Below are 25,178 nucleotides of genomic sequence, written 5' to 3'. Positions count from 1 at the left end.
TTTGCAAATCTAACTTCCTATTCCAACTGTTTTTACAAGTGGTGTTGAGTAATTTTAATAAAATTCGTGATTTTGAGAGAAAATACAGCAAAAGAATATATATTACAGATATTTTTTATAAAACCGGAATAGAATCATTTGATCTAACTTCAATTGGTTTGGTAACTTGTTAACACCATCATCATTATTAACATGCCAGGTAAAAACTAAATTAATAAGTAAAGCCAACTTTTAATGTTACATCTTTTGGAATTCATTTTATTGTAAATCTTGCTTTTGCTTAATGCTACAATTTGGCTATAATAATGTGCATTAACGAAACGTGTCTAATAAACCATAGACATTAGACATTCTTTTCTTTCGAATCCTTGAAGGAGAAGATATTATTTATTATACATACATACATACATAAAATTACGCCTCTTTTCTTTCCCAACGGGGTAGGCGGTTATTTATTATAGAGCCAACAAATCGTAGAAAGGAAGAATGCACCAAGTAAATTGCAAATTGACCAAATGATCAAAATCAGTCGTTTAGAACGGACTTGTATTTTTTTTAGAATTATTGTGGTAGCCATTACATAGACGCGGTGGGTAATACATCCATTTTAGTGTTTGAATGAAAGGAAGAAATGATAATCATCACTATCACGCCTTTCATTTCAGGCTGAAAGATAAGCGCCGAGATGAGTATCCAGAGATCTGGTGGCCGCATGGCTACATTATCGGCATACGATGCTTGCTATACGGATTTAGAACGAGATAACCACAGCAGAATATTTTTTTTTTTTCAGGGAAAGAACCAAGAAGACAGTTGTCAATAATTTATTAAATAGCAGAGCAAAACGAAACGAATTCACTCAGCGACTGCGATGCGATGTCAAAAAAAAAAAGTTTATACCTAGACTTTATTGTCTGTGGATCGCCGCGTCTTTTCTCGCGACGCGAGTTGCGACAAGCGGGCAATTTTATTTTGGGTTATTTGATCCTTTTTAATGGCTGCCGTATAGCGACTGAATGTGTACTTAAATCAAACATGAGTGATTATTCTTCTATGGCTACGCTTCAAAATAATAGCCAACCGGCGGGATTTGCGGCTGCTCTACAACGTGCTAAATTGGTGAGAGTAGCTGCATAATATAGCTATTTATTTTTTTGGCGTATCTTTAACGTCCGCAAAGTTTTTGCAAAATTGTATGTTTACCTCTTTCATTTGCGACTAACTTATATTTTTGACATAATTCGACCTCTTTTCTTTGGCATGTTAATCCTGAGTGAATGAAAAAAACCTCAAAATCGCTTATAACCTACTTATTCTGTTAACTTTCCCGTGGTGTTTTTACGCTATTAAACAATTAAAAGGTAATGAGATGTTTAATAATCGTTTATGTAAGTCATTGTCAATAACTGATAACGCATTTTAATTATTTGGAAACAAAGATTTGATTTTGTGTTTTGTCATAGGTTGCTGCTAAGATTGAGGGTGGTGGTAGCAAGAGGCCTTTGGAAGAAGGAACTGAGCCGAGCGCAAAGAAATTAGCTTCTATTGACCCATCGTACCAACAACAACACGCAGCAATGAGGTAAAATTCTAACAATACATATTTACTTGGCATGATTTGACTCTAGGTGAAAGGACTGAATTAGTAGCTTTGTTTATTAACTGTATATTGTTAGGTTTTGTTGTAATACTATCAATAGAATAGTGTTATAGTATAGGAATGGAGAAATAAATTACAGTGAGAGTTGTCTTCAAACAAATGTTCTTGGGATACTTAACTGTTTTTTTTTTTACATATTAGGCTATTTGACTGGTATCAGTTAGCAGGTTTTAATATTATTAGATGTTTAATGTTAAAACTTCCTGTTTCTCAAGAATTAGCACATTATCCAGTATGACAGATGTGATTACTGTTAAGAGTGTTTATATCTGCTGAGCTCGCAACGTTGCATTTTTGTTAGTTTTTCTCAATTATTCCATAAACATTGAATGAAAATTAAAAATGTGGTCTGTTCTTAGTATATAAGTTTGTGTCTACTGCAATAATTATGCGTGATAGTCTTTTATTTTCTTTAATAACTGTTAATAAAAATTTGTTCGTTTTTAAAGAATTTATAAGTCTATCGCAAATAATTATTGGAGTAGACACATTAACTTATGTATTTAATACAGTTCTATCAGACCATAGTTTTAATTATGGTGAAATTTGATGCAGTCAATACTGGTTTAGAAATTACAAGCACATAGGGCAACAAGTGGCCAATTCAGTGTGTTAGACCAAAAATCTATTGTCAATTGACTAGAATGTGTGATCAAGCAATTGCACCATTGATTCTGAATAAACTTGTGTATTTTGTTCCATACCACAATCTACTAGAGCAATAGGCATACTGTTTGTCCAACCCTGGTGTGATGTTTGCAGAAAAAAAACTAATCTCTACAAAATACATAATACATATATACCTTCCTGGTATTTATTCAAGGTAATAAATACCTATACCTATGGTATTATCTTTGTAATGTTACTGTGAGAATTAAAAGCAGGGCTCAGATATACTGTAATATATTTCAGACAGAACTGATTAAATTTCACAAATATTTTTTTTTATTTTTTAGTATTTTTTCAAATGAAATGATTTTATTTAACCATTTGCTTTCCATTGTGTAGGTTGTTTATTACTGTAGTTAGGTGTTTTCAAAACGAAAGTGTACCATTTCTTTTTTTTTTTTATTTCGGATAAAATATGGTATTTCCTACTCAGAATCAGAAGCACAATCGTTGATTGAAAAATGTCCCCAAAAAAATGACAGTTTTGCGACGTTTTTTCCATACACTCAGTATGGGTGTAACAAAAATGACTTATAAAATTTTGTATTAATTTTTAAAGGATAGGTATTATTATTTGACAAATTAATTTCTACGCTGAAAGGCAAAACATGGGGAACATTATTGTAAATCTGTGACCATTATGTAAAATTACTCATGTTTTACAAATAAATCATCTTATCTTATCTTATCGGATTTGATTGTGTTCTTGTAGGAGAAACCATATTTTTTCCAAAATTTCAAAAAAAAGGAAAGGGTACACTTTTTTTTTTAAAACACCCAGTTTAAGCTTATTTTTTGCATGACCAAGTCTTATGGTTACCAATTAATTATGAAAATAAGAAAAATTTAAAACCTCCGACATTGTCATTTCAAAGTTTGGTGTCTCAAAAACTACTGAATATTTTAATGAAATATAGCTTAGAACCATCGCAGGAAACCCGCTTCCATGTAGAAAAATAAACACATTGAAATCTGTCTTATCTATTTGAGAGCTATGAAGCCTCAGACAAACAAACAGACATTATTGTTATGAAACTAAGAGAGGGGTTTTACTCTCTTTGTGTAAGGAGTATGGCTAGAATCATTTTTCTTTTTTCTTCAACAATTAACTTCTATTAATATTTTTAGTAATATTTCTGGGCATTCCATAAAATTAAATTGTCTTGTTCGTACTCAGTGCGAATGCAGCTGCGGCGGCGGCGGCAGCAGCGGCGGCGGCGCGGATCGCGGCGGCCAACCCGGTGGCGGCGCCGCCAGGCGCGCCCCCCGCGGGCCCGCCCGGCCTCATGCAGGACCAGACTATTAATGAATACATCAGAGTTCCTGACAAAATGGTTGGACTGAGTGAGTGTCATTCTAGTCTTTATTTTACAGGAGCCCATCTAACTGGCACTTCCGGGCCATCCATAAAATCACACTAATTTTGATCATTTCACATTCAGTCATTCTTATTTAAGTACAAATTATTTAAATCGCGATTATCTTTTGTCCTGTGTATATGTATTTGTGGTTGGTCTCTATTACAATTTTCGGTTTATTTCCAGCTTCATACTTGTCATAGTCATAAGTAGTAATTAATAATAACTTTTGTATTAAAGTAAAAATAAAAACTTAACCTATTTTCATACAATATGCATTGTACTTTTACCTCAATTCAGCAGAAATTTTTTAATTGATTGCACAATAAATTGAAATTCACACCTCGAAAACTATCTAAGCACCAATATCTGATAAGTTTCTTTATGCATAAATATCTGATAGGACTATTTCTAGGGCTGGTAGGATGTGTTCGATATTTTTGCATGCTTCACTGTGGCAGACAGATATAATGCAGGTAACTTTACTTAAGTATCTATTCTATAAGAATAACCTTTTATCAGTCATTGGTCGTGGAGGAGAGCAGATCACCCGTCTGCAAGCAGAATCAGGCTGTAAAATACAAATGGCACCTGGTTCCGGAGGACAGCCGGACCGTGTGTGCACACTCACTGGATCCCGGGAAGCTATCGCGAGAGCCAGGTTAGTCAGATTTCTAGTTAAAGATTAATGTTATATTAGCTGTCATGTTGCCGTACTGTCCCTGGTTTTAGAATAGGACCAACCCATCTATGGGTATCATATTATAAGGCAATACAGTGTTTTGATATGAGAGGGCACCAGTGCTTTCCATTGCCACCTATGAACTTACAACTCCAGAGCAGCAGTGTGGAAGGCATTGAAACACTGTGTTGAAACGCGTCATGAAAGTTTGCAATCAATTGTCAACCAACAAGTACAATAACTGGCAACTTAGTAGAAGATTAGCGACTTAGTAGAAATTTAATTGCAGCCATGAAGATAAAATGTCCGAGTATAGTAGAGTTGAAGATTAGTAAAGTGATTAGTCCTTTGTCAAGATATTTCATTTAAAGGACCGGCCACACCGCTGCTTAAAAAACGGTAACGGTGCGGAATCGCAGTGACGTGCCGTAAACGTCAGGACTTTACCGCATGCTCTCCGCCAAAAGTGGCGTTTATGGTAAGTCACTGCGATTTCGCACCGTCACCGTTTTTAAGCAGCGGTGTGGCCGGTCACCGTTCCTTAAAGGTGCGACCAAACCGCTGCTTATTTTAGTAGACCCGAGTTCTATGAGTAGAGGTTGGGATTAAGCATTTTGAATGTAACGCAACGGCAACGTTTCTCAACCTCACGCGCCTGGACCCCCCAAAAGGCCCCCGACCCCCCCAATCTCTGCTGAGGCATAAGTCGACCTCTGGGACCCTCCGACCCTTTTGGGGTCGCCTCAGGTTGAGAAACAGTGGCGTTAGGATAATTTTATTTCTTGAAAGGAATTTGCTGATGGCCGTTACGGCCTACCGAGACGATGAGAGGAGAGAAACTGACATGCATTCAAGCCTAGATGTTGGGGGGGTCGACCTCCCGCCTTTTAGGAGGTACGAGTATCTTTGTACAATATGGGGGCTGTTTTAATGTTAGTAAAGATAAGGGAGGTCAGGAAGATTGCGTTTAGTCACTATGTTTAGTGTCCATGAGGGGGTTAATAGATAGTATTAGGTGTGTGTTGTAAGTAGTCATTTGTTGTTGGTAGTATGATAGTAAGTCTTAGGTTTAGGCTGGTTTTCTACCAAACCCGAGCAATGTAGCTGAGCAATGATCATGAGACAAAAAGACCAATTGGGCTGAATTCTGGTACAGCTGATGACACTGGAAGGCACCTTAACATTTTTCACAGTGAATACAAAGACAAACAAAAGGCTTCTATAAGACTATTTATAGCTAGAAAAGTTAGGTGTTGCTGAATGTGAAAACGTGTAATATATCTCTGACTAATATGAAACTTTTTATTGTAACTGAACGCGTTTCGCATTAATACATAAGACAACAGAATAATGTGCATAAAATAATGTGCAAAAAATCACATTAAATACATTTTTAATTAATATTTTTCTCAACTGGCAGTTCACGTAAATAAATCATAATCAAAAGTGATTGATTGCAAGCCGTAAAAATAAATATAATTTATAAATGTGGGTAGTTTTTAAAAGTCGCGCGACACCAGACACTTGCTAGTACTGCTACCCACTAGTTATCTCATAACGACCTTTGCAATATGACTGGACTAGAAAGGTAAATCAAACATTCAATACCTACGCGAAATCTCGTTTCAATATTTGAAAAGTAAATATCAAATGTTTACATTAACTAGGTGTGAAAAATTTCAGTGTATAAAGTGCTCCAAGTTAGTTTTATGGTACCACTAATCATCGGTGATTCTCGTGTTTAGCTATCACCCTGTTCCCAGCTATGCCCTTTACACTGGACCCAACTACTAGTATCTACTTCACACCACTGACGCAGGACTGCTCAGCATCAAAAATATTAGAGGCAGGATAAACTATGACTGTTCAAACCCAACGACTTCAGACAGCTGCGTACGGACTGAGTGACCTCAGATCAAAGTTCATCAAAGTTGTAAAAATTCGCGCTCGAAATAACCTTGCCTTGTGATGCGATTCGCTCGGTCCAATACCAGGCTATTAGCATATAAGTACTATTAGAAATTGGCTTTGAAAATTTTTCGTATTAAGTGGTAATTGCTTGGTCTGCCAGGGAGCTAGTTAATCAGATAGTGAACCACCGCGGTCGGGAGAACGCGCCGCAGCACCAGGACAATCCGGGAATGGGCATGGGCGGTGGCGGTGGCGGTGGCGACATGGGCAATCCGCCTATGATGAGGGGCGGCGGCGGCGGCGGCGGCGGAGGCGGCGGGCTGGCTGTCACGGTGAGTACCATTTAGTTCTTGACCCACCGTAGAACCTTTTCAAAGTGTCATAATTTTATTTCTTAGATAATGTGTTAAAACTATGGCATTTTGTTTGAAAAGGTTCCACAGTGGGTTACAATTCAGTTGGTTTGATAGTAGGTACATTTGTTGTTTATTTATATGGTCTTTACAAAGCTGTGAGAAGTTTTGATTTATCACTGTGTGGATGAACTCCTACCCTACTGTGTAAAATAATTGAAAAGATGGTTTTTTCGTTTTTGTATTTTTTTGTGGTCTATATATGTGTGTTATATGTGGTGCTTTATCGAGAACAGTCTTCGGTGAAAGATTTTTTAAATTATATTTTAAATTTATCTTGAAAAAATTTGGCTGTAAAAAGAAATCACTGAATTTGTTGTGATATTTTATTTATGCGGGTGTATAAGTGAAATAAAGTTACATTAGATTAGTAAACTGACATCTAAAGTTTTTATAGCAATACCAATAGCATCACCTTCTTTGACCACAGAATAATAGACAAACTACTGATTGTTTTTCTCCATGTTCACTTTTTAAACACTTTTGACGTTTTCCTCACACCTTGCACTTTGTATGACAGGAAGAAGTTATGCTACCGGGGCCCAAAGTAGGCCTGATTATCGGCAAGAACGGTAAAACCATCAAACAGCTGCAGGAGCAGTCTGGTGCCAAAATGGTAGTGATTCAGGATGGACCTAATACTGAATATGTGAGTTACATTATGTGTTGTTTTGAATCATTGTTTTAATTATGATTATTCTAAAATTAACTACATAGATGTTTTATGCACGAACATTTAGTTTTAGGTCGTATAGGTACATAGTTTACATTTTACGTAGTTTATATTCGAAACAATACATTATGCGTTCGTGCATTTTCCTTGGCTCGTTAGCTTGGTAAATTTATTCGCAAATAAAGATTTCAAACTACCTGCCCGCCCCGGCTTCACACGGTTATAGTCTCACGCCCTCTCTTTTTTATTAGGGTTCCGTACTCAACTAGGAACCCTTATAGTTTCTCCATGTCTGTCCGCCTGTCTGTCCGCGGCTACGCTTAGAGACCGTTAGTACTAGAAAGCTGTAATTTGGCATGAATATACATATCAGTCACGCCGACAAAGTGGCAAAATAAAAAAAAAAGCAAAGAAAATGTTTAGGGTACCTCCCATAAACGTAAAGAGGGGATGATGTTTTTATTCACTTCCACTCTATGTTGTGGGTATCGTTGGATAGGTATTTGAAAATGAATATGGATTTGCAAAAAACATTTTTTGATAGTGAATATTTTCGGAGATATTCACTCCGAAAGTACTAAAAATGTGATTGAAACGTCTAAAAATATAAAAAAATTACTAAAAACTTTCTAGGAAAATTATTATTTTCAACATAATCAGTTCAGCAATTTTAAGTTTTTGTAAAAAATATTGCTATGCAAAGTTAAGTTAAGGCAAGGTCGGGAGTTACGGAACCCTACACTGAGCATGGCCCGACATGCTCTTGACCGGTTTATGTAAATTTTCTTAACCCAACTTTGAAACATTTTCATACATACAGACTGTCCAAACAATTCGGTTTTCAATATTTTGATTATTTAGCTTGACAATGCGTGCTATCGACTGGAAAAACGATTTCAAGCTACCTTTTGATACATAAAACAGAGTTTAAAAGAAAGTTATTTTGATTTGGGCTTTTCCCTTAGGAGAAGCCGCTCCGTATATCCGGAGACCCTGGCAAAGTGGAGCATGCGAAGCAACTTGTGTTCGAGCTACTTGCGGACAAAGATGCGGCGGGCGGTGGCGCGCGGCCTCAGTATGATGACGTCTACTCGCCCCAGGACCAAGGCGGCAACAATATCTCCTCTAACTCGACCGAGGTGAGTGTCATGAGCTGCTGGCACAAGGATTTGGCAGGTGGCAGCGTGCGGTCAGAGTACGAGTACGATGATTTCCACTCGCCTTAATTCTACGGCTGGAACAATATCGCCACCAACTCGATCGAGGTGAGCTACTGGCATAAGTTTTTGGCGAACAAGGGCGGCAGCGCGCGGTTAAAGTACGAGTACAATGATTTTCACTCGCCTTCTAAGGCTGGAACAATATCGCCACTAGCTTTACCGTTGTGAGTGACGTGCGAGGCGGCACATGAACGATTAGAGTAGATGTGTCACATGTGGGTGCCGGAGACAAGAACTTCAATTTTCCTTAATTACTACACGGTAAGCTGTATTAAAAATGCAATTGAGTAAATATGCTCAAAATTTCCCTTAGCGTCCAAAGTTCGGAAGGATATTGTAGTTCATATTAAATGATACCGCCACCGCTCTGCTCGCGACGCTGCTCGCAGAGCGGTGGCGCGTAGTGTGCGTGTTGCGGCAGCCGCCGAGTCGCGTGTTCCTGAGAAGAAGGGGTACGAAATAGCCCGAAACATGTCGAGCTAAACTCGGTTTAAGACGTGAGTTATCCGTTACAATATCATTTAATATGACTGAGTCTCACGGTAGTTTCATGTTCGATATTGTAGTTATGACAAAGCAGTACAATCAACAAGAAGTAAAAAGTTAGGACCTACGCTAGCTGAAGCGGGCGGGCGCACGCGTGCAGTTAGCGCTGCTCATACTGCGTCCACCCGCTCCGTGTAAACCGCGCTTACGTAGACCCTAAAAAGCTTGTATTTTTTACGCCTTCTTCATTCAGGTCCTGGTGCCAAAAATTGCAGTGGGTGTAGTGATCGGGCGGGGCGGAGACATGATCAAAAAGATCCAAGCTGAAACTGGCTGTCGCGTACAATTTCACCAGGAGCGGGACGATGGACCTGGTGACAAGAGGTACTTATATTCATTAATTTATTGCAGGGTTATACGGCATAACTATCAAGATAACATAATTAACGTGACTATAATAAATAACCTTAATACCTATTTTTAAGCTACCTTTAAATACATATAATTGAATGAGTTATAAAGTAAGATTAGACAGAGAAAGAAATGCTATCGTGTAACGTCACACTCCAAGTTTTAGGAATCTATCTGATTCATAGATTAAAAAAAAACTAAGTTAAATTTTGAACTGGTTTTTTTTCTTCGCTAAGCATTGGCTGTATTTCATAATTAGGACAATGTCAAATTTAATCGTTCTCAAATATATCAAAAACATATCAGAACTCACATTTTGTTATTTGTCCAAAATCTGTGAAGATGCTGATTTTTTTTCCCTTAGATGCTACCTGCAAGGCAAACCTCACCAAGTGGACCAGGCGAGACAAATGATCGAAGATCTCATCGCCAGCGTCAACGTATGTATATCTTACATTTTGAGCATGTGCTTATATAAATGTTTTAAAATCAAAGAGGCACATTTTAGCAGGTGGTTGAGTCAGGTCAAGATTTTTGGTTCAAAATGTTACGCCTTTTACGCGGTACGCTTTGAACAATGATCAGTGTATGGTCACCAGTAAATTAATTTTAGAGGTTCTTAATAAAAAATCACTTATCATCATATATTACCATATAATCTGGTATTACAGTTATACCAAACGTTGTTATATGTATCTATCATTCATTACACACCCCCCAACTGGAACATTACCACCTCCCATAAATTTCAATCTCAGCCAACGTGCAGGTTTCGTGCAGTTTTGCGTACTGCAACGAGAAATTATTAATGGGTAGTTGGCAGCTATGTTGCAGTTGCAATGCAGTCCGTTTGTACTATTAAATTACCCTTAAATGATTGCAGCCGTGGTGGCCTAGTGGTTTGACCTATCGCCTCTCAAACAGAGGGTCGTGGGTTCAAACCCCGGCTCGCACCTCTGAGTTTTTCCAAATTCATGTGCGGAATTACATTTGAAATTTACCACGAGCTTTGCGGTGAAGGAAAACATCGTGAGGAAACCTGCACAAACCTGCGAAGCAATTCAATGGTGCGTGTGAAGTTCCCAATCCGCACTGGGCCCGCGTGGGAACTATAGCCCAAGCCCTCTTGTTCTGAGAGGAGGCCTGTGCCCAGCAGTGGGACGTATATAGGCTGGGATGGGGATGGGGATTGCAACTTACAGTGGAATAAGACACTTTAGACAAAAATGAAGTAAATCTAGAACTTTCAGTAGATTTTCGTTCCATAATACACTTGAAATAGCGTTAATCAAGTTTTTAAACGAATGATACTGTGCACAGGTCTCGCACCATCGCGAATCCCAAGTGAGAGCCGCATTGTTAACTTCCACTTGTGTTCTTGTGTTGTGCTTGCACTGTCTGTCCTGTTGGCGGTCTTTAGACCTTTTATACATTAATCCAGTTAAATCGTTCCTGTAGCGATACATTGCGAGGTCACGATCCTAACGAGTTACACGAGATCGATCGAGCACCGCAGTGGCATGCTACTAGAACGATGTAACTGGATTATTGTAAACAGGGCTTTACATGAGAATAATGAGCAAATACTTGCCTATTTAACTCTTACAAACTTGATAGAGATTTGTTTTATTCACACTAAATGTTGTCTCATGGAGTAAATAATAAAACATATATTTCGACTAGCGTTTACCCGCGGCTTCGCGCGCATAAGTCATTAGATACAGCAGTTGAATTGAAATACCGGGATTTTATTAAATTCTCGTGGGAATTCCCTAAAATTACATCGTGGTTTACATTGACGTTAAATTAACCACCCACCCATGCAAAATTTCATGACTCTAAGCCCAGCGGTTGCTATTTCAAGATTTTATCCCTATCCCGTGGGAATATCGGAATAAGAAATAGCCTATGTGTTATTCCAGACGTTCAGCTACCTACATAACAAATTTCATGACTCTAAGCCCAACGGTTATTAGTTCAAGATTTTATCCCTATCCCGTGGGAACATCGAGATAAAATGTATCCTATGTTTTAATTCAGGTTAAAAACTAACTTTTTGCCAAATTTCATCCAAATCCGTCCAACCGTTTCAGCGTGAAGAAGTAACAAACATACTCACTCACTCACTCACAAACTTTCACATTTATAATATTAGTAGGATTACGAAAGTTTGTGGTGTATGATTGCTGTTTTTATTCGTTCACGCTAAAACTCTAGTGTACTTAGTATCCCTCTTTTCTCGGGATTGGGAAGTCTCAACGGCTGAGTTCTCGACGTGGCGTTTTGTGCGGGTGTTCGTGTAACATAAATAGACGACCAGATAGCCTAGTGGTTGGAGAATCTGACTACGAAGTTTGAGGTCCCGGGTTCGATTCCCGGCCGGGGCAGATATTTGTATGAATAATACGAATGTTTTTGTTCTCGGGTCTTGGATGTTTAATATGTATTTGGGCCAATAAACTATTTTACCGACACTTTGGGCGTCTCCTGCGTTACCAAAATTGTCTCTGGCGTTACCAAAAATCGTACTTCCAACAAGATATTTCACGGTTTAATAGGTTGAACTTACGTAGGATGGCAATGTATTAACGTACACCATCTATTAAATTACAGAAAAAAACATTTTTACTTACAAATATCTGCAACTATTTGAAAAATGTCGCGGACAGATTAGTGTGGGTAAAAAAGTTGATTGGTCCATTTTATCTATATAAGTATGTTTATCCTTTGCCTAGTATCCATAGTACAAGCTTTGCTTATTTAAAGCTATAGGTCTCGGGTTCGACCCCCAGTCGGTCGGGGAAGTTATTATGGTAGTAGTATGGTAGCATACCAAATTGTCAACCACGAAATCGAATGGTACACGCGGGCGAAACTGCGGGTAAAAGCTAGTATGTATACATAAATGTCGCAGTAGTTTATTACAGATGTAGTCAATAATGGAAAAATATTAGTCACTATATTTGTATTTGTGTAATTCTCATTATTCTCATGTTCTTATTTCATACCAAACAGTGTTAAAAACTTCAATGGGTGTAACAATTTGACACTTTCGGTTTCTGCTATTCCTTTGTTTTTTTTTCTAAACTTGATTATTTGGGATAGTGTGTTTTTTAAAGCCCTAGTGCATTAGTACAGTCATCAAAAGTGCCTAGAAATATTTTTTATCCTTAGGCTGTGTGGCAACCAGAGATGTGCGAGGAATGTGCTTTTCATGAACCTATAGGAACGCTTCATTTACCTCGCGCCGCTCCGCTCAGCTTTTTCCTTCCAACTGTACCACTACCATGAGTTTACAGTGACCGCACTCGATAGCGACGGCGTAAATTATTTGTAGAGGCGCTGTACAATTCTCCATACAAATAATTTACGCCGTCGCTATCGAGTACGGTCACTGTAAACTCATGGTAGTGGTACTGAGCGGTGCTGTACAAGGATAGGTAATTGAAGCGTTTCTATTGGTTCATGAAAAACACATTCCTCTCAACGCATCCTCGCACATCTCTGGTGGAAACGCAGCCTTAGACAGTTTAAACATTTAAGGGGCTTTTTCACCATCCATTGATTAGTGTTAACTGACGGTTAAATATGATGCCGTCTCTATTTGTTTTGTTCGAATAGACGGAGACGGCATCACATTTAACCGTCAGTTAACACTAATCAATGGATGGTGAAACAGCCCCTAAATATAGACTTATTACTACTGAGCCAAACATCAAATTTGTCTAGGGATAATGACATCCCAAGACTTTTTTGATGTATATATTTCCACGAACAAGAGGGAGTGCTTTCATGAAAACGGAGCGGAGCGAAGACTTCCAGAATTGACCAATCATGTACCTAACATTAAAAAGGGAGAGGAGCGAGATCTAGATTCATACTAATATATTTCGTCGATTCTGCACGTAATTTTTCGCTCCGTTCCGCCTCAACTAATCATACCCTAAAGCATCTCACCTCATTAGTTAGAGGAATTCCCAAATGTTATGTGGAACTTTATGTATAAAGGCAAACTATATCCTTGGCGTTACCGACACGCTCTTGGCCGGTTTATATATAAATATATACTTACTCCCTTTGCGAATATAAGGCAGGCTTCTGCTGCGTTAGCATCAGCACAGTTTACATAAGCAATTTAAATTGGAAGCTTTATGTATATGGAGTTTGGTGAACAGTCTTTCCCTATCTACAACACACTAACTAAAGATAGCTACCATATGTGTTCATGGAAAAGTTGGTGTGCAGCTACATTTCTATGTCAGGTATCATTTTTTTTTATGTGAAACTAACTTAATTACATTCTTTGGAGGGGAACTTTTGATTGATTTTTCGATGAACTAATACGAATATGATAATTAATGTGTTCCGCAATTCTCATTCGCTAGGTGCTTCCAACTGCGAAATAAGTTTCTAAGAATTACTCACATGGTTATTTAAGACGTGACTAATTGTGCTGTTAATCATGGCATGTATTTAAAGCAATTTTACGAAAATCACGACAAAACTGGTGCAAGTTTTTATGATTTATAAAATCGTACTCATTTAATGGTGCGAGAAATTTTGTGTTGATTGTGGTACATTGCCATGATAAATCGCCTCTGCTTTGGTAAAGCGGCAATTGCATTAAATCGATGTGACCGGAGCAGTGCAAAGAACATGTTCGCTCTCGGTGGGCGACAGCTCGACATTTTGACCACAAACTACGGCCGAAGTAGATTGAAACAGATTGCGCGACTGCATTAGGTAAACGAAGTATTGTAATTGCCGCTTTAGGGTTAAAACACGCGTTTATAAAAGCGCACTTTATTAATGCTGCGTTTCCACCAGAGATTTCCGAGGATGCGTTGCGAGGAATGTATTTTGAAAATACAAACTGAGACATGGATGCACAGAAAAACGAGAAAAAGAGACCAGCACTGACGAAACACAGATGTCGCTAGTGCTGCTGCTTAAGTAGCATAGTAGAAATAAGCAACCTGAGATATGTATGCATAGGCAAAATTCGTGTCTAGATTCCTGTCCAGCAGTGGTGTAGGGGTTATAGCACGCAGCACGGATTGCTTGAGGACCTGGGTTCGATTCCCAGTGCTGGTTTCTTTTTCTGGTTTTTCTGTGCATCCATGTCTCAGTTTGTATTTTCGATAAGGTTTCACGGGATACCCGTAAAAGTAACAAATTTGGAGTTGATACAAAAAATACAAAAAGACTCCAAAAAACCAATCATAAGGAATGTATTTGTCATGACCAATAGAAACGCTTCATTTACCTATCCTCGTTGAGCGCAGCTCTAGTGGAAACAGCTGAGCGAAGCGAGAATAAGTGAAAAAGAAGTCATTGGTTCATGACAAACACATTCCTCGTATATCTCTGATGGAAACGCAGCCTGAATGCCCAATGCGAATCAGCACTTGAGGCTGTGCATCCACCAGAGCTGTGACAGGTAGCGGAGCAACGCGCGAGAAAATATCCACTAATATAATTAGTTAATTATTCTCGCACGCCGACTAGCTACCTCGCACAGCTCTGACGGATGCCTTAATCTGGCTTGATATGTAGCGTCGGGACCAGGAGGTGCGGTCGGGCCGCGGGCGCGGCGGCTCCGGGCAGCGCAACGGCGACCGCGGCGACTTCCAGCAGTGGCAGGACAACCAAGAGATCCGGGTCACCTTCACGGTCTCCAACGTTAAATGCGGACTTATTATTGGCAGAGGTTAGTGTTTAGTTTGGAGTTTGGATAAATATATTGAGCGGCAAAAAATCTGGCCCTCAAATGTATGCAGAATCTGTAATTCTGTATGAAGGGTGGGCCAAATTTTGTGCTGCTGAGTATAGAAATGGGAAAAAATATAAATGCAACACACCGTTGAACTGTTTGATTTGTATGCAAGGTTTTGGCAAGAAAAGAGGCCACAGAAAAAAAACGTTTTCATAGAAATACTGTGAATTACAGACTTATTTCACTGGCAAACCTGCATATTTTATATTATAACCTTTTGTTTTCCTTTCAATATTTGTTATAGTAAGATTTTGAAAGTCTGATTTCACGCATTTGTATTGATCACACTTATTTTTACTGATACGTAGGTTGAATAACATTGCAAGTACAGTCACCACACGCGATTGTTAGCCACTTGCCACTATGCTTAATTTAGCGGTGTAATGCAAATCGGGCATACTCTTGGCATCGTCGTGAACGACTGATAATGAATGATGACATGTCTATGTTCGTGTAAAAGGATGAGAAAAATATGTGTTTCTATCTTTGTCATTCGGTATTTCCATCAAATTGGCTGTCAAAAATAATCTGACAGAACATCGGTAATTTATTAAAATTAGACTCCTAAACAACGTTCGGACATAGTCGTGGATTACGAGTTTTCCCGATGTCGTATGACCAATCATGATTTTTCCGCTGCTATAGTTACGTTATAACAATTGTCGCTAGGTTACTGTTTCTTGACCTCTAATTGGTTAGCTTTGGGTGTAATTACTCTATTGTCAGGTTGTCAGGTTGGCAGGCTTGGTCTTCCGGTTAGCCAACAGTTAAATTGCATGAAAATATAATCTATTCAAGTAAATAAAAAAACTTGAAATTATAAAGATATAAATATAAGATAAGGAGAAATGCGACTATTACTATATTATGAGTTCAAGGTTTACTTACAAGGAAAAGTTAATTAAATATTTATACTTCCGTACTGAAAATCTAACTTTGAAAAAAAAAAAATATAATTGACAATGGGATTGTCAATGTAAATTATATGTAAATTGCCAATTTGAACAAGCCTTCCGCGATGCCACCTTCGATTAGCAACGAAACCAGACATCAAATTGTAATTTTGCACCAGCAAGGCTTAAGCATACGTGCAATAGCAAGAACTTAAATGTGCAGCGAAATACTGTCAGTTTGTGGGTGAATAGGTATGCTGAAGAAGGAGCTATAATATGATCAGCGGAAGGCAACCGTGGTATTTCGATACTCTCGCGCTGAGCAACGCCGATGAGATGCGACAGAACTACGAAAATAATGGCTTTATATCACCAATTATCGCAGACACGTTTCAATTTGCACCCCAATACCATCCGGAAATATCTACATTCGATGAATTTGCACCATAGACGTCCCGCATATAAGATTGCTTTGACAGAAGCTCACAAAGCCGCATGATTAAATTTTGCTCGGCAATACCGAAATTTTGATTGATTGTGATGAAAAATCGTTTAAATCTAGTGACCACGGCCGTTTGCATCTCTGGCTGTATGACAATACACGATATATGGAAGATCATGTGATACCAAACCGGGATCGTATCAGTGCAAATTTATGGGGCTGGATGAGCTCTACTGGTGTAGGTGAGCTGGTCCCATTACCTCCCAGAACTAATGCTCAATTTTACGTCAGTGTATTAGACGAAAGCATGCTGCCCACGGTAAGGACAGTTTATACAGAGGAAGAAGTACCAAATTTTAACTTCGTACACGACAACTGCACGATACATAGAGCCAGAATTGTGAATGACTGGTTCCATCAACATCGAAACGAAATTACGGTTATACCTTGGCCTGCTAAATCCGCGGATCTTAACCTGTGTATTTTTTTGCCGTTATATTTAATAAAATAAATAAACAGTCATGATATATTTTTGTTTTTATGAACATGCTTAATAGTCGAGTAATCAATTCAAGTAGACCTTGAAAATAAATCAATATAGGTAGAGGTTTTGGCTCTAAATCTCTTGTCATTCCCGACTTCATCCGAATGCTGAGTAACCAAGCCGATGGTAACAAAGATGGTAATGTAACTAATGCAATATGGCGGAAAATCGGCGATTCGATGACCATAGACATAAATAGAGTTCGGATTAAATCGTGGGTTCCGAGTTTTTACGAAGTCGAAATGACCAATCATAATTTATCCGTACGCTAGCGTTACTATCGCTACGCTAAAACAATTGGGATGTTGACACCACCAATCAACTGACGTACTTTTTATGAGCTGTGCCAAAACACAATTCTCCCATAGAGTTTCAATGGCAAATTTGTTCGCCAACTCAATCGACTAACTATTTATTTGTTTTAAAGCAACAAAAAATCTAATTTTACAGTAAATCGAAAATTAATCTGGTTTTCAGGGCTAAAATAAAGCGTTTTTTACTGGAGTCGTGCCTACGCAATTATTTTGACTTCCAGCAGTGGCAGGACAACCAAGAGATTGTCACCTTCAGGTCTCCAACGTATGCGGACTTATTATTGGAGAGGTTAGTGTTTACTTGGAGTTTGGATAAATATATTGAGCGGCAAAAATCTGGCCCTCAAATGTATGCAGAATCTGTAATTCTGTATGAAGGGTGGGATTTTGTGCTGCTGAGTATAGAAATGGGAAAAATATAAATGACACGTTGAACTGTTTGATTTGTATGCAAGGTTTTGGCAAGAAAAGAGGCCACAGAAAAAAAACGTTTTCATAGAAATACCGTGAATTACAGACTTATTTCACTGGCAAACCTGCATATTTTTATTATAAACTTTTGTTTTCCTTTCAATATTGTTAGTATATGTATAAGATTTTGAAAGTCTGATTTCACGCATTTGTATTGATCACACTTATTTTTACTGATACGTAGGTTGAATAACATTGCAAGTACAATCAACAAAAACACAGCCAACAGAAACTATATCTTCACAATAAACTATTTTTATTATGTTTGAAAAATTTACTTTATGTCAATTTTTTTGCGGTGCATTCTTCTTGGCAGTGATGGTCTTTCCGAGAGTGTTGGTAGCATAAATAATGACATGTAAAAGAGTACATTGCTGCCTGCTTGCAGAATAAACATTTTGATTTTTTGTGCACCGTTTAGGCGGCGAGGTGATAAAGCAGATCAACGCGCAGTCGGGCGCGCACTGCGAGTTGGACCGGCGCGCGCAGGGCGCTGACCGCAACAATCGCACGTTCTATATCCGCGGACACCCCGAGGCTGTCGAGCATTGCAAGAGGATCATCATGGAGAAAGTTGCCATGGTAAATACAGGGACCGCGCAAATAAATCAATTCTTAATATACAACCGGGGGCATAGACGTTTGTATATATGTATGGAGGTGGAGATGTCCCCACCCCAGAATGGTCTAGTGTCCAACCCAGGATGACATATACGCTACCAGGCCCATGTACCACTAACGTTACAAGAGCTACAATTCTACATAATTGTCACTTTTTGTATGAGAAAGTTAACAATTATGACGATTTGTAGCACTTGTAATTCATGTGTTACAGAGGCCAGGGGTGTTATTCTATTATGAGCAAACCTCCACTGCGGTTTTAGCACTGCGGGCGATCCAATGATAACCAAGACTTGTACAATTCGCTCGTAAGCATTAACAAAGGCAGGTGTTTCAAGTGCTAAGTACAAAGGCGGACTTATCCCTGAAGGGATCTCTGCCAGTCAACCTTCCCATACGAAATATGAAATCGCAATTACTACGGAATTTTCCGTCACTAATCAATTATGCACTTGGCTAGTTCTAATTGGTTTTATCTGTCCGCAACACTTACTAAACATCTTCCCCATTTCAGCCAGTGAACTTCATTCAAGAGGGCAATGGCAACGGCAACGGCAACGGGGGTGGCGGTGGCGGCGGCGGCGGCGGCGGCAACAACGGCAACGGTGGCGGCGACTATTACGGCGGCGGCGCGCCCGGCGGCTCGGCCGCGTGGGGTTACAATCCCCATTGGCACCAACCTAATGCTACGCCGCAACCACAGGTACTGATGTGTGTTACAGACAGACAGTGTCCCTTTCTACCTGGGGATGTTTATGTTTGGACCTACGAAATACATGAACTCCACTGTGGGGAAGCATTGAAGTGTCAACTTTCGCATATTTGTCTTAGGCGGTCTACAAATGCAGTAAGAGCTGCCGTACACTAGCTGGTTATAGGTGGTAGCCTCATTTAGACTATGTCAGTAATATAATGCGAGACGCAGTACGCTGCCGTTGCGTCGATGATCGCTCACTTATAGATCCTCTAGCCGCTCGGCCCCGCAATGTAACGAAGCGCACGATATTTCTCGCATTGTCTGATGGTGATGATTTATTTTCTAAAGATCCCCATTTTGTTGTACAGTTTACTAAATAACGCGTCAATTTTTTCGGAGATTTCTACGTCAGGGGGGCACCTGAAAGAAATCATTCACTAGTGGTTGCCAATTACGAAGAAGCCACGGCAACCAAGGTTTTAGAAGTTTAGATACGCCCTTAGCATAGTATGACCGTGCCAAAATGTGTCAACTTCGAAAAGAGTGTACTCACTCGTTTGGAATCATAACAGAGAAAGTATTGTTGGCAATCACCGTAAAATAGCAAGAGACAGCGCTACTTTCTCAGTACCGCGCCGTAGCTTCTAATGTTATTACACTTCCACTGCGAAGATATATATATACCTCTAAATCTTTGGCGGAAACTCTTAAAGTTGAGATGTTTTGTATTGTTAGCAGCAGCAACAAGTAAACATCAACCCGTCGACGGGCCAGCCGGACTACTCGCAGCAGTGGATAGACTACTACCGGTCGCTAGGCCTCATGCGCGAGGCCGAAGCGATCGAGCAGCAAGCTAAGCAGCAACAGCAAGGTTATTATTTTAACTACTGTACCATCCTACTAATATTTTATTAATTACAAGCTTCGCACGTGTAAACCATTTGATCCGGCAGTGGAATTGAAACTGGGATTTTACTAATTTTCGTGATAATTCCCAAAAATTACATCGTGGGCTTCATTGCATTAAAAATAACGATGCCAAATTTCATGACTCTAAACCCAACTGTTGATATTTCGAGATTTTATCCCAATCGATATTAATTAGTAATGAACGTGTTATTCCTGACGGACAGCTATCTATATACCAAATTTCATCCAAATCCGTCCAGCCATTTTAGTATAAACGAGTAACAAACATACACACGCACGCACAAACAAACTTTGGCGTTTACAATATTAATAGAGCTTTGAAATTTAGAAATAAGTGTTCTTCATGGTGATCATGGTGTAATTTTTGAGAATTCCTTTAAGGATTTAATGAAATCCCTTAATTGCAGTCCAGATATCGGATCGGAAGCTGGTCAAGGCTAGTGTGCAATACCACCAAACCATGTAACTTATCGTATAACAGGCGGCGGTGGCAACGGCGGCGGCCCAGGCGGCCCCGGAGGACCGGGAGGCCCGGGCGGTCCGGGCGGGCCGGGCGCCCCCGGCCCGGCTGCGGCGCCGGCCGGCGCGGCGACCGCCGACTACAGCGCACAGTGGGCCGAATACTACCGCAGCATCGGCAAACACAAGGAGGCTGAGGCTATAGAGGCGCAGATCAAGATTAAGGTATCAAACGAACTAATACTAACCTAAAACATAACCTGCCATTGGAACTGGACTGCCAAAGGATTACTCTGCTGGCTTAGCGACCCGAAATGGATCCTAGCCCGTGATATGATTTGACGCGAAGGCGCGCTATCTTGTGCGAACTCCTTCCAGTTTTCTGAGTGTGGCACGAAGGTCTTTCTCCACTGTGTCAAGAATTTCTGTGAGAAAACCTGATAACTTTATTTTTAAATTGCGTATACACCAGACATGTGCGAGAAAACGGAGCGATGTGCAAGGAAAAGGTCACAGGCTATGAGTCAATAGCCGGGTGCACACCGAGCGAGCCGCCTCGTTTTCAATTCGATTTTGAGCCGTGTGTCGATCAAAATCATGCCAGATGAGGTTGACTCGCTCGTCGGCCCGCTCAGCGTGATCCGCCCGGCTATCCACGATCATGACATGTCTTCACTTGCAACAGCAATCCGGCGGCGGCGGAGCCAGCAGCGCGGCGCCCGCACCCGCGGCGGCGACGCCCCCGGCCTCCACGCCCAGCATGCTGCCGCCGGCGCAGTACGCGCCGCAGTACCCCGTATACCCCGGCGGCGTGTACCCGCCCTACCAGCCCTACCAGTACCCGGCGGCGGCGCCCGACCATCAGCAGTGAATGTGAGTACGACTCGTACTCTTGTTTGTATATGCTTGCGTACTGCCTAGTGTGCTTGCGGTCTTACTTCCCTCGACACATTTATCGTAACTTCTCGCCAAAGTTACCAAAACTACATAATAGTTGTTGAAGCGAAGTTATAATAGAACCCTATTAGGTAGTAATGGATTAAGCAATTTACTTTCTTAAACAACGATATACTACCGGTATTTTATCTAACGATAGTTTATTCCAAATCTATTAGAACAATTATTTAATGGAGATGATCAACTAAACCTAAATTGCTGTCTTTTATATTGTTTTATTTTTCTTCATTTATAAAAATTTAGGTAACTATGTATCCAACTATTAGATAGGATTATTATATTCAAAAATCCATTAACCCAGAGTCCAGACAATTAAATCTGTTACGTGATGTCATTACAACCGGACAAAAATTCATATAAAATATTGTTTTTGACTCAAAGTATTATTAGGGACCACATTTTTATCTAGTTTAAAAATAATAGGACAAAGATAGTTAAAATGCATGTCAGACCGCGAGCACAAGGTTTCATGCTATGTTCATGCCTCACGCTTTTAGTACCAACCATCTGCTCACAACTGCCAGCCAGTTTATTTTATAAGGGTCATTTTTAATGTAATGTTGTAGGACAAGGTAAATCCTTACCCTTAAATGTTGAGATAAAATTGTTTAACATCATTCATCCCTGCACGTACAGGGTTAGTATCATTTCGTCTAAAAAGCACCTGGCATATGTGGCAAATTAGCAACTGGTCTAAGTATCAAGTGGTTTAAAAAAATTTGACTCGAAAGTCGACGGAGCTCCGCGCGGAGCTCCTATTCCGCGTGGCTGACTGATATCTCCTATCCTAACCTACCTATGTTTTTCAAGTTTTCGACAAAAACAGATTAGGACCAATGCTTTTTAAACCACTTGCTACTTAGACCAGTTGCTTCTTAGACCAGCTGCTTTTTCAGACGAAATGATACTAGCACTACGTACATATTTTAACTAAGAGGCGTACTGTACAAAATATCGTATCGCGGGAAATCCTGTCAGTCAAGTCAATCTTGCTTAGTTAAGAAATGAGTGACTGACAGAGTTGAAATGAGTAGGGCCGTCATGAAGAAAGAAAATGTAGATTTAGTGTTAAACCTGGTTTGCTTGACGGTTCCGTAAAATTTTACATTACTAAACATATACTGAGCGGCAAAAAAATGTGTCCCTCAAATGTATGCAGAAATAGGTAATTTTGTATGTAGAGTGGGCCAAATTTTGTGCCACTAAGCATAGTTCGACACTTCGACACTAAATTGAGATTGATTTTTTATTCAACAAGTGACCATAGAAATTGAAATCATGTATCCATTATAAATGCGAAAGTCTGCAAGTCTGTTTGTTACCTCATCACGTCTAAACCGCTGAACTGATTTAGATCTAGCGGGCTACCAATGTAAGCAAAAATTCTTCGCAGTTAGATAGAAGCTCCCACCAACAAATTTGATACAGGGTTCTTTAAGGGCTAGTTTCTTAAAAAAAACTTCACCTGTGTAATGCCTGGTTTTTTCGGTAATAATTCGAACGTTAAAGAAATTACTGAAAAATGAAATGAATTTGGGGTTTCTAGGATGTTTTTATTTATTCACGGGTCGCTTTAGAGCCGTCTTCCAACATATTATGTTGCTTATAGCAGTAGCAACAATAGCAACCGAGTTTCTAACTTATATTGTGTGACTATAAAAGGAAGTAGTTGTACGTTTTTGTTTCATTAAATACATCTTAAGTCAATTAATCTTGAGGCTGGTTCTCATAGTAGGTAGTGCTATAAGTTTGTAAGTTATTATAAGTGTTTTTAATATTCTCAGTTTGCAATTATAGTGTTGTGGTCTATTTTAATTACTTAATACCTTAGTTTTGAGTTATTGATGCATTTTTTTTTGTGACTGCAAAATAGTCAGTGTTCATAATTATCAAAAATTAAATTACACTGACTTAGCATTTCAGTTATACAAAGTAAAAATATCACATTAATCGGAATTAAAGTAGTTAATAAAAACTTATTATTTACACCAACTGATTGTAAACTTTGACATATTTAAGTAAAATAGACTTCATTATTATGTAAAATTTACATTGTAACGTGATTTGTATCGTAATTCACAATATAATACATTACTACATTGTAAGCGTTATCATTTTAAGTTTTATTTATTCCATTTACTTCGATTATTTTAAAGTTTTTAAAAACATGAATGAATATGGAGTAGGTTCTATACTTTATTTTACAGGAGTTTGGTTTAAACTATAACTGTCAGCTATGCTATGCTAACTAACTCAATGCATGTGATAATTTGGTATTTTTTTCAGTATTGCATGATATTCATGAAACTTATCTCATAATGAACACCTGGTAGTATGGTGTCAGTTAGTGAATGCCGCAAATATTGTGTGTGTAGTGTTGCAGATGTAGGAAGGCCGCGCCGGTGCTCGGGTCAGCTCCCTTTTTTGTCGTTGCCATGTTCGTTTGTTTGTGTGCTTGCAGGCCGCGCCACGGACACGCCGACGAGACAACACCTACATTTTAGATTGTAAATTTTAAACATAAGCCAACCCGTTTCGACGACAATTCGAGCAACAACGACGCTACCCACAATAAATAAAGAATTGCACGTCGCTACAACGTAAAAACTATAATAAACACGTCTAAGACATATCATGCATTTATTTCTTGTGGGTCACCCTAATTATCATGAGATTATAACTTCTCGTTTTATTTATAACTGAACATTTTCGGCTGTGTGGTCTAATGTCGATTTGAAGCGTATGTTCCTCGATACGTGTACTTGTGCTATGCCGATGTTGACTGACGTGCCAGTTTGTCCAGGTTAGATCATAGACCCACACTGCCTTAAGCGCTATGAGCGAGGTCAGCGACCCGGCGCATAAGCATGCAAAGCAAAGCAAAGCGTAGCCGGCAGCCGCCCGCCGCTGCGGAACTCGAGGTAACTGCACAGTTTTCAGTGACTAGTATACACATGTTTTCCACGATATCTCATGTCTTTCACGTGTTATATATTATATGTACACTACGATGTTTAGATTCGAGAACTTAATCTATGCACCGTTACTGAATCGGTACTAGATATTATAGCTCTTAGGTGAATCAAAAAGTCTTTCGTAATGAATTATGTCTTAGATTATAAGTAATTTTACGATTGTGAATTTAAGATTGCTCCCTTCGACAGTTCTTTAGGGCGTTCACGTCGTCGATCAAAAAGTTATAATTATACATAAAATATATGTATTTTTCGATTACAAAATAGCTTTGATTAATGGAGATTCGGTGTTAGTGTAAACGAAGGTAATGTAAGTTGAGCTACATTCCTTGATAAAATTGTTCAATTTTGACTGCGTGAGTAGCGCTCCGGTCGGTTTGCGTACCGAATGTTTGCCGAACACGCTTTACAACTTGCATAAAATGTACTTTAAATATCTTTCTCGAAGTTATTGAAATGTATTTTAAATGTAGCGTATCATTTTGATCCGTATGTAAGCAAGCGTCCGGGATGGATAGCGACGGGAGAGCGTACTCGGCGCGGCCGCTTCACGGGGTAACCCCGAGTCATTGTATTAATATTTAAGATATAAAGTGTATGTTGATTGATATGAGTG

General features: G+C 39.3%; 1 protein-coding gene across 7 annotated transcripts; it reads left to right on the top strand.

Moving 5' to 3' along the window:
- The first annotated feature begins 907 nt into the window (after positions 1 to 907).
- Psi (P-element somatic inhibitor) lies at positions 908 to 25,172 on the top strand. 7 transcript variants are annotated; one of them, XM_074106536.1, is made up of 17 exons: positions 908 to 1,119; positions 1,464 to 1,582; positions 3,507 to 3,673; positions 4,210 to 4,348; positions 5,159 to 5,263; positions 6,441 to 6,612; positions 7,214 to 7,342; positions 8,338 to 8,505; positions 9,326 to 9,456; positions 9,848 to 9,923; positions 15,040 to 15,193; positions 18,345 to 18,505; positions 19,059 to 19,247; positions 19,977 to 20,112; positions 20,653 to 20,855; positions 21,316 to 21,503; positions 24,049 to 25,172. In XM_074106536.1, the coding sequence occupies exons 1-16, from the start codon at positions 1,036 to 1,038 to the stop codon at positions 21,499 to 21,501; spliced, it is 2,319 nt and encodes a 772-aa protein (XP_073962637.1). In that variant the 5' UTR covers positions 908 to 1,035; the 3' UTR covers positions 21,502 to 21,503; positions 24,049 to 25,172. The 7 variants fall into 7 exon arrangements, with proteins under 7 accessions (XP_073962637.1, XP_073962636.1, XP_073962638.1 ...); XM_074106535.1 differs by having other exon boundaries at positions 8,335 to 8,505; XM_074106537.1 differs by having other exon boundaries at positions 8,332 to 8,505; positions 15,052 to 15,193.
- The last annotated feature ends 6 nt before the right edge of the window (positions 25,173 to 25,178 follow it).

The sequence above is a fragment of the Choristoneura fumiferana genome, chromosome 24 (assembly GCF_025370935.1).
Source record: "Choristoneura fumiferana chromosome 24, NRCan_CFum_1, whole genome shotgun sequence".
Lineage (NCBI taxonomy): Eukaryota > Metazoa > Arthropoda > Insecta > Lepidoptera > Tortricidae > Choristoneura > Choristoneura fumiferana.
This window is presented reverse-complemented; position numbering and strand designations above follow the sequence as displayed.

Bases quoted from the DNA above. Each gene is read 5' to 3' on its own strand.
- Psi (XM_074106533.1), top strand. From the start codon at position 1,036: ATGAGTGATTATTCTTCTATGGCTACGCTTCAAAATAATAGCCAACCG. The intron at 1,120-1,463 runs GTGAGAGTAGCT...GTTTTGTCATAG, and splicing joins CTCTACAACGTGCTAAATTG to GTTGCTGCTAAGATTGAGGG. The intron at 8,506-9,325 runs GTGAGTGTCATG...TTCTTCATTCAG, and splicing joins TCTCCTCTAACTCGACCGAG to GTCCTGGTGCCAAAAATTGC.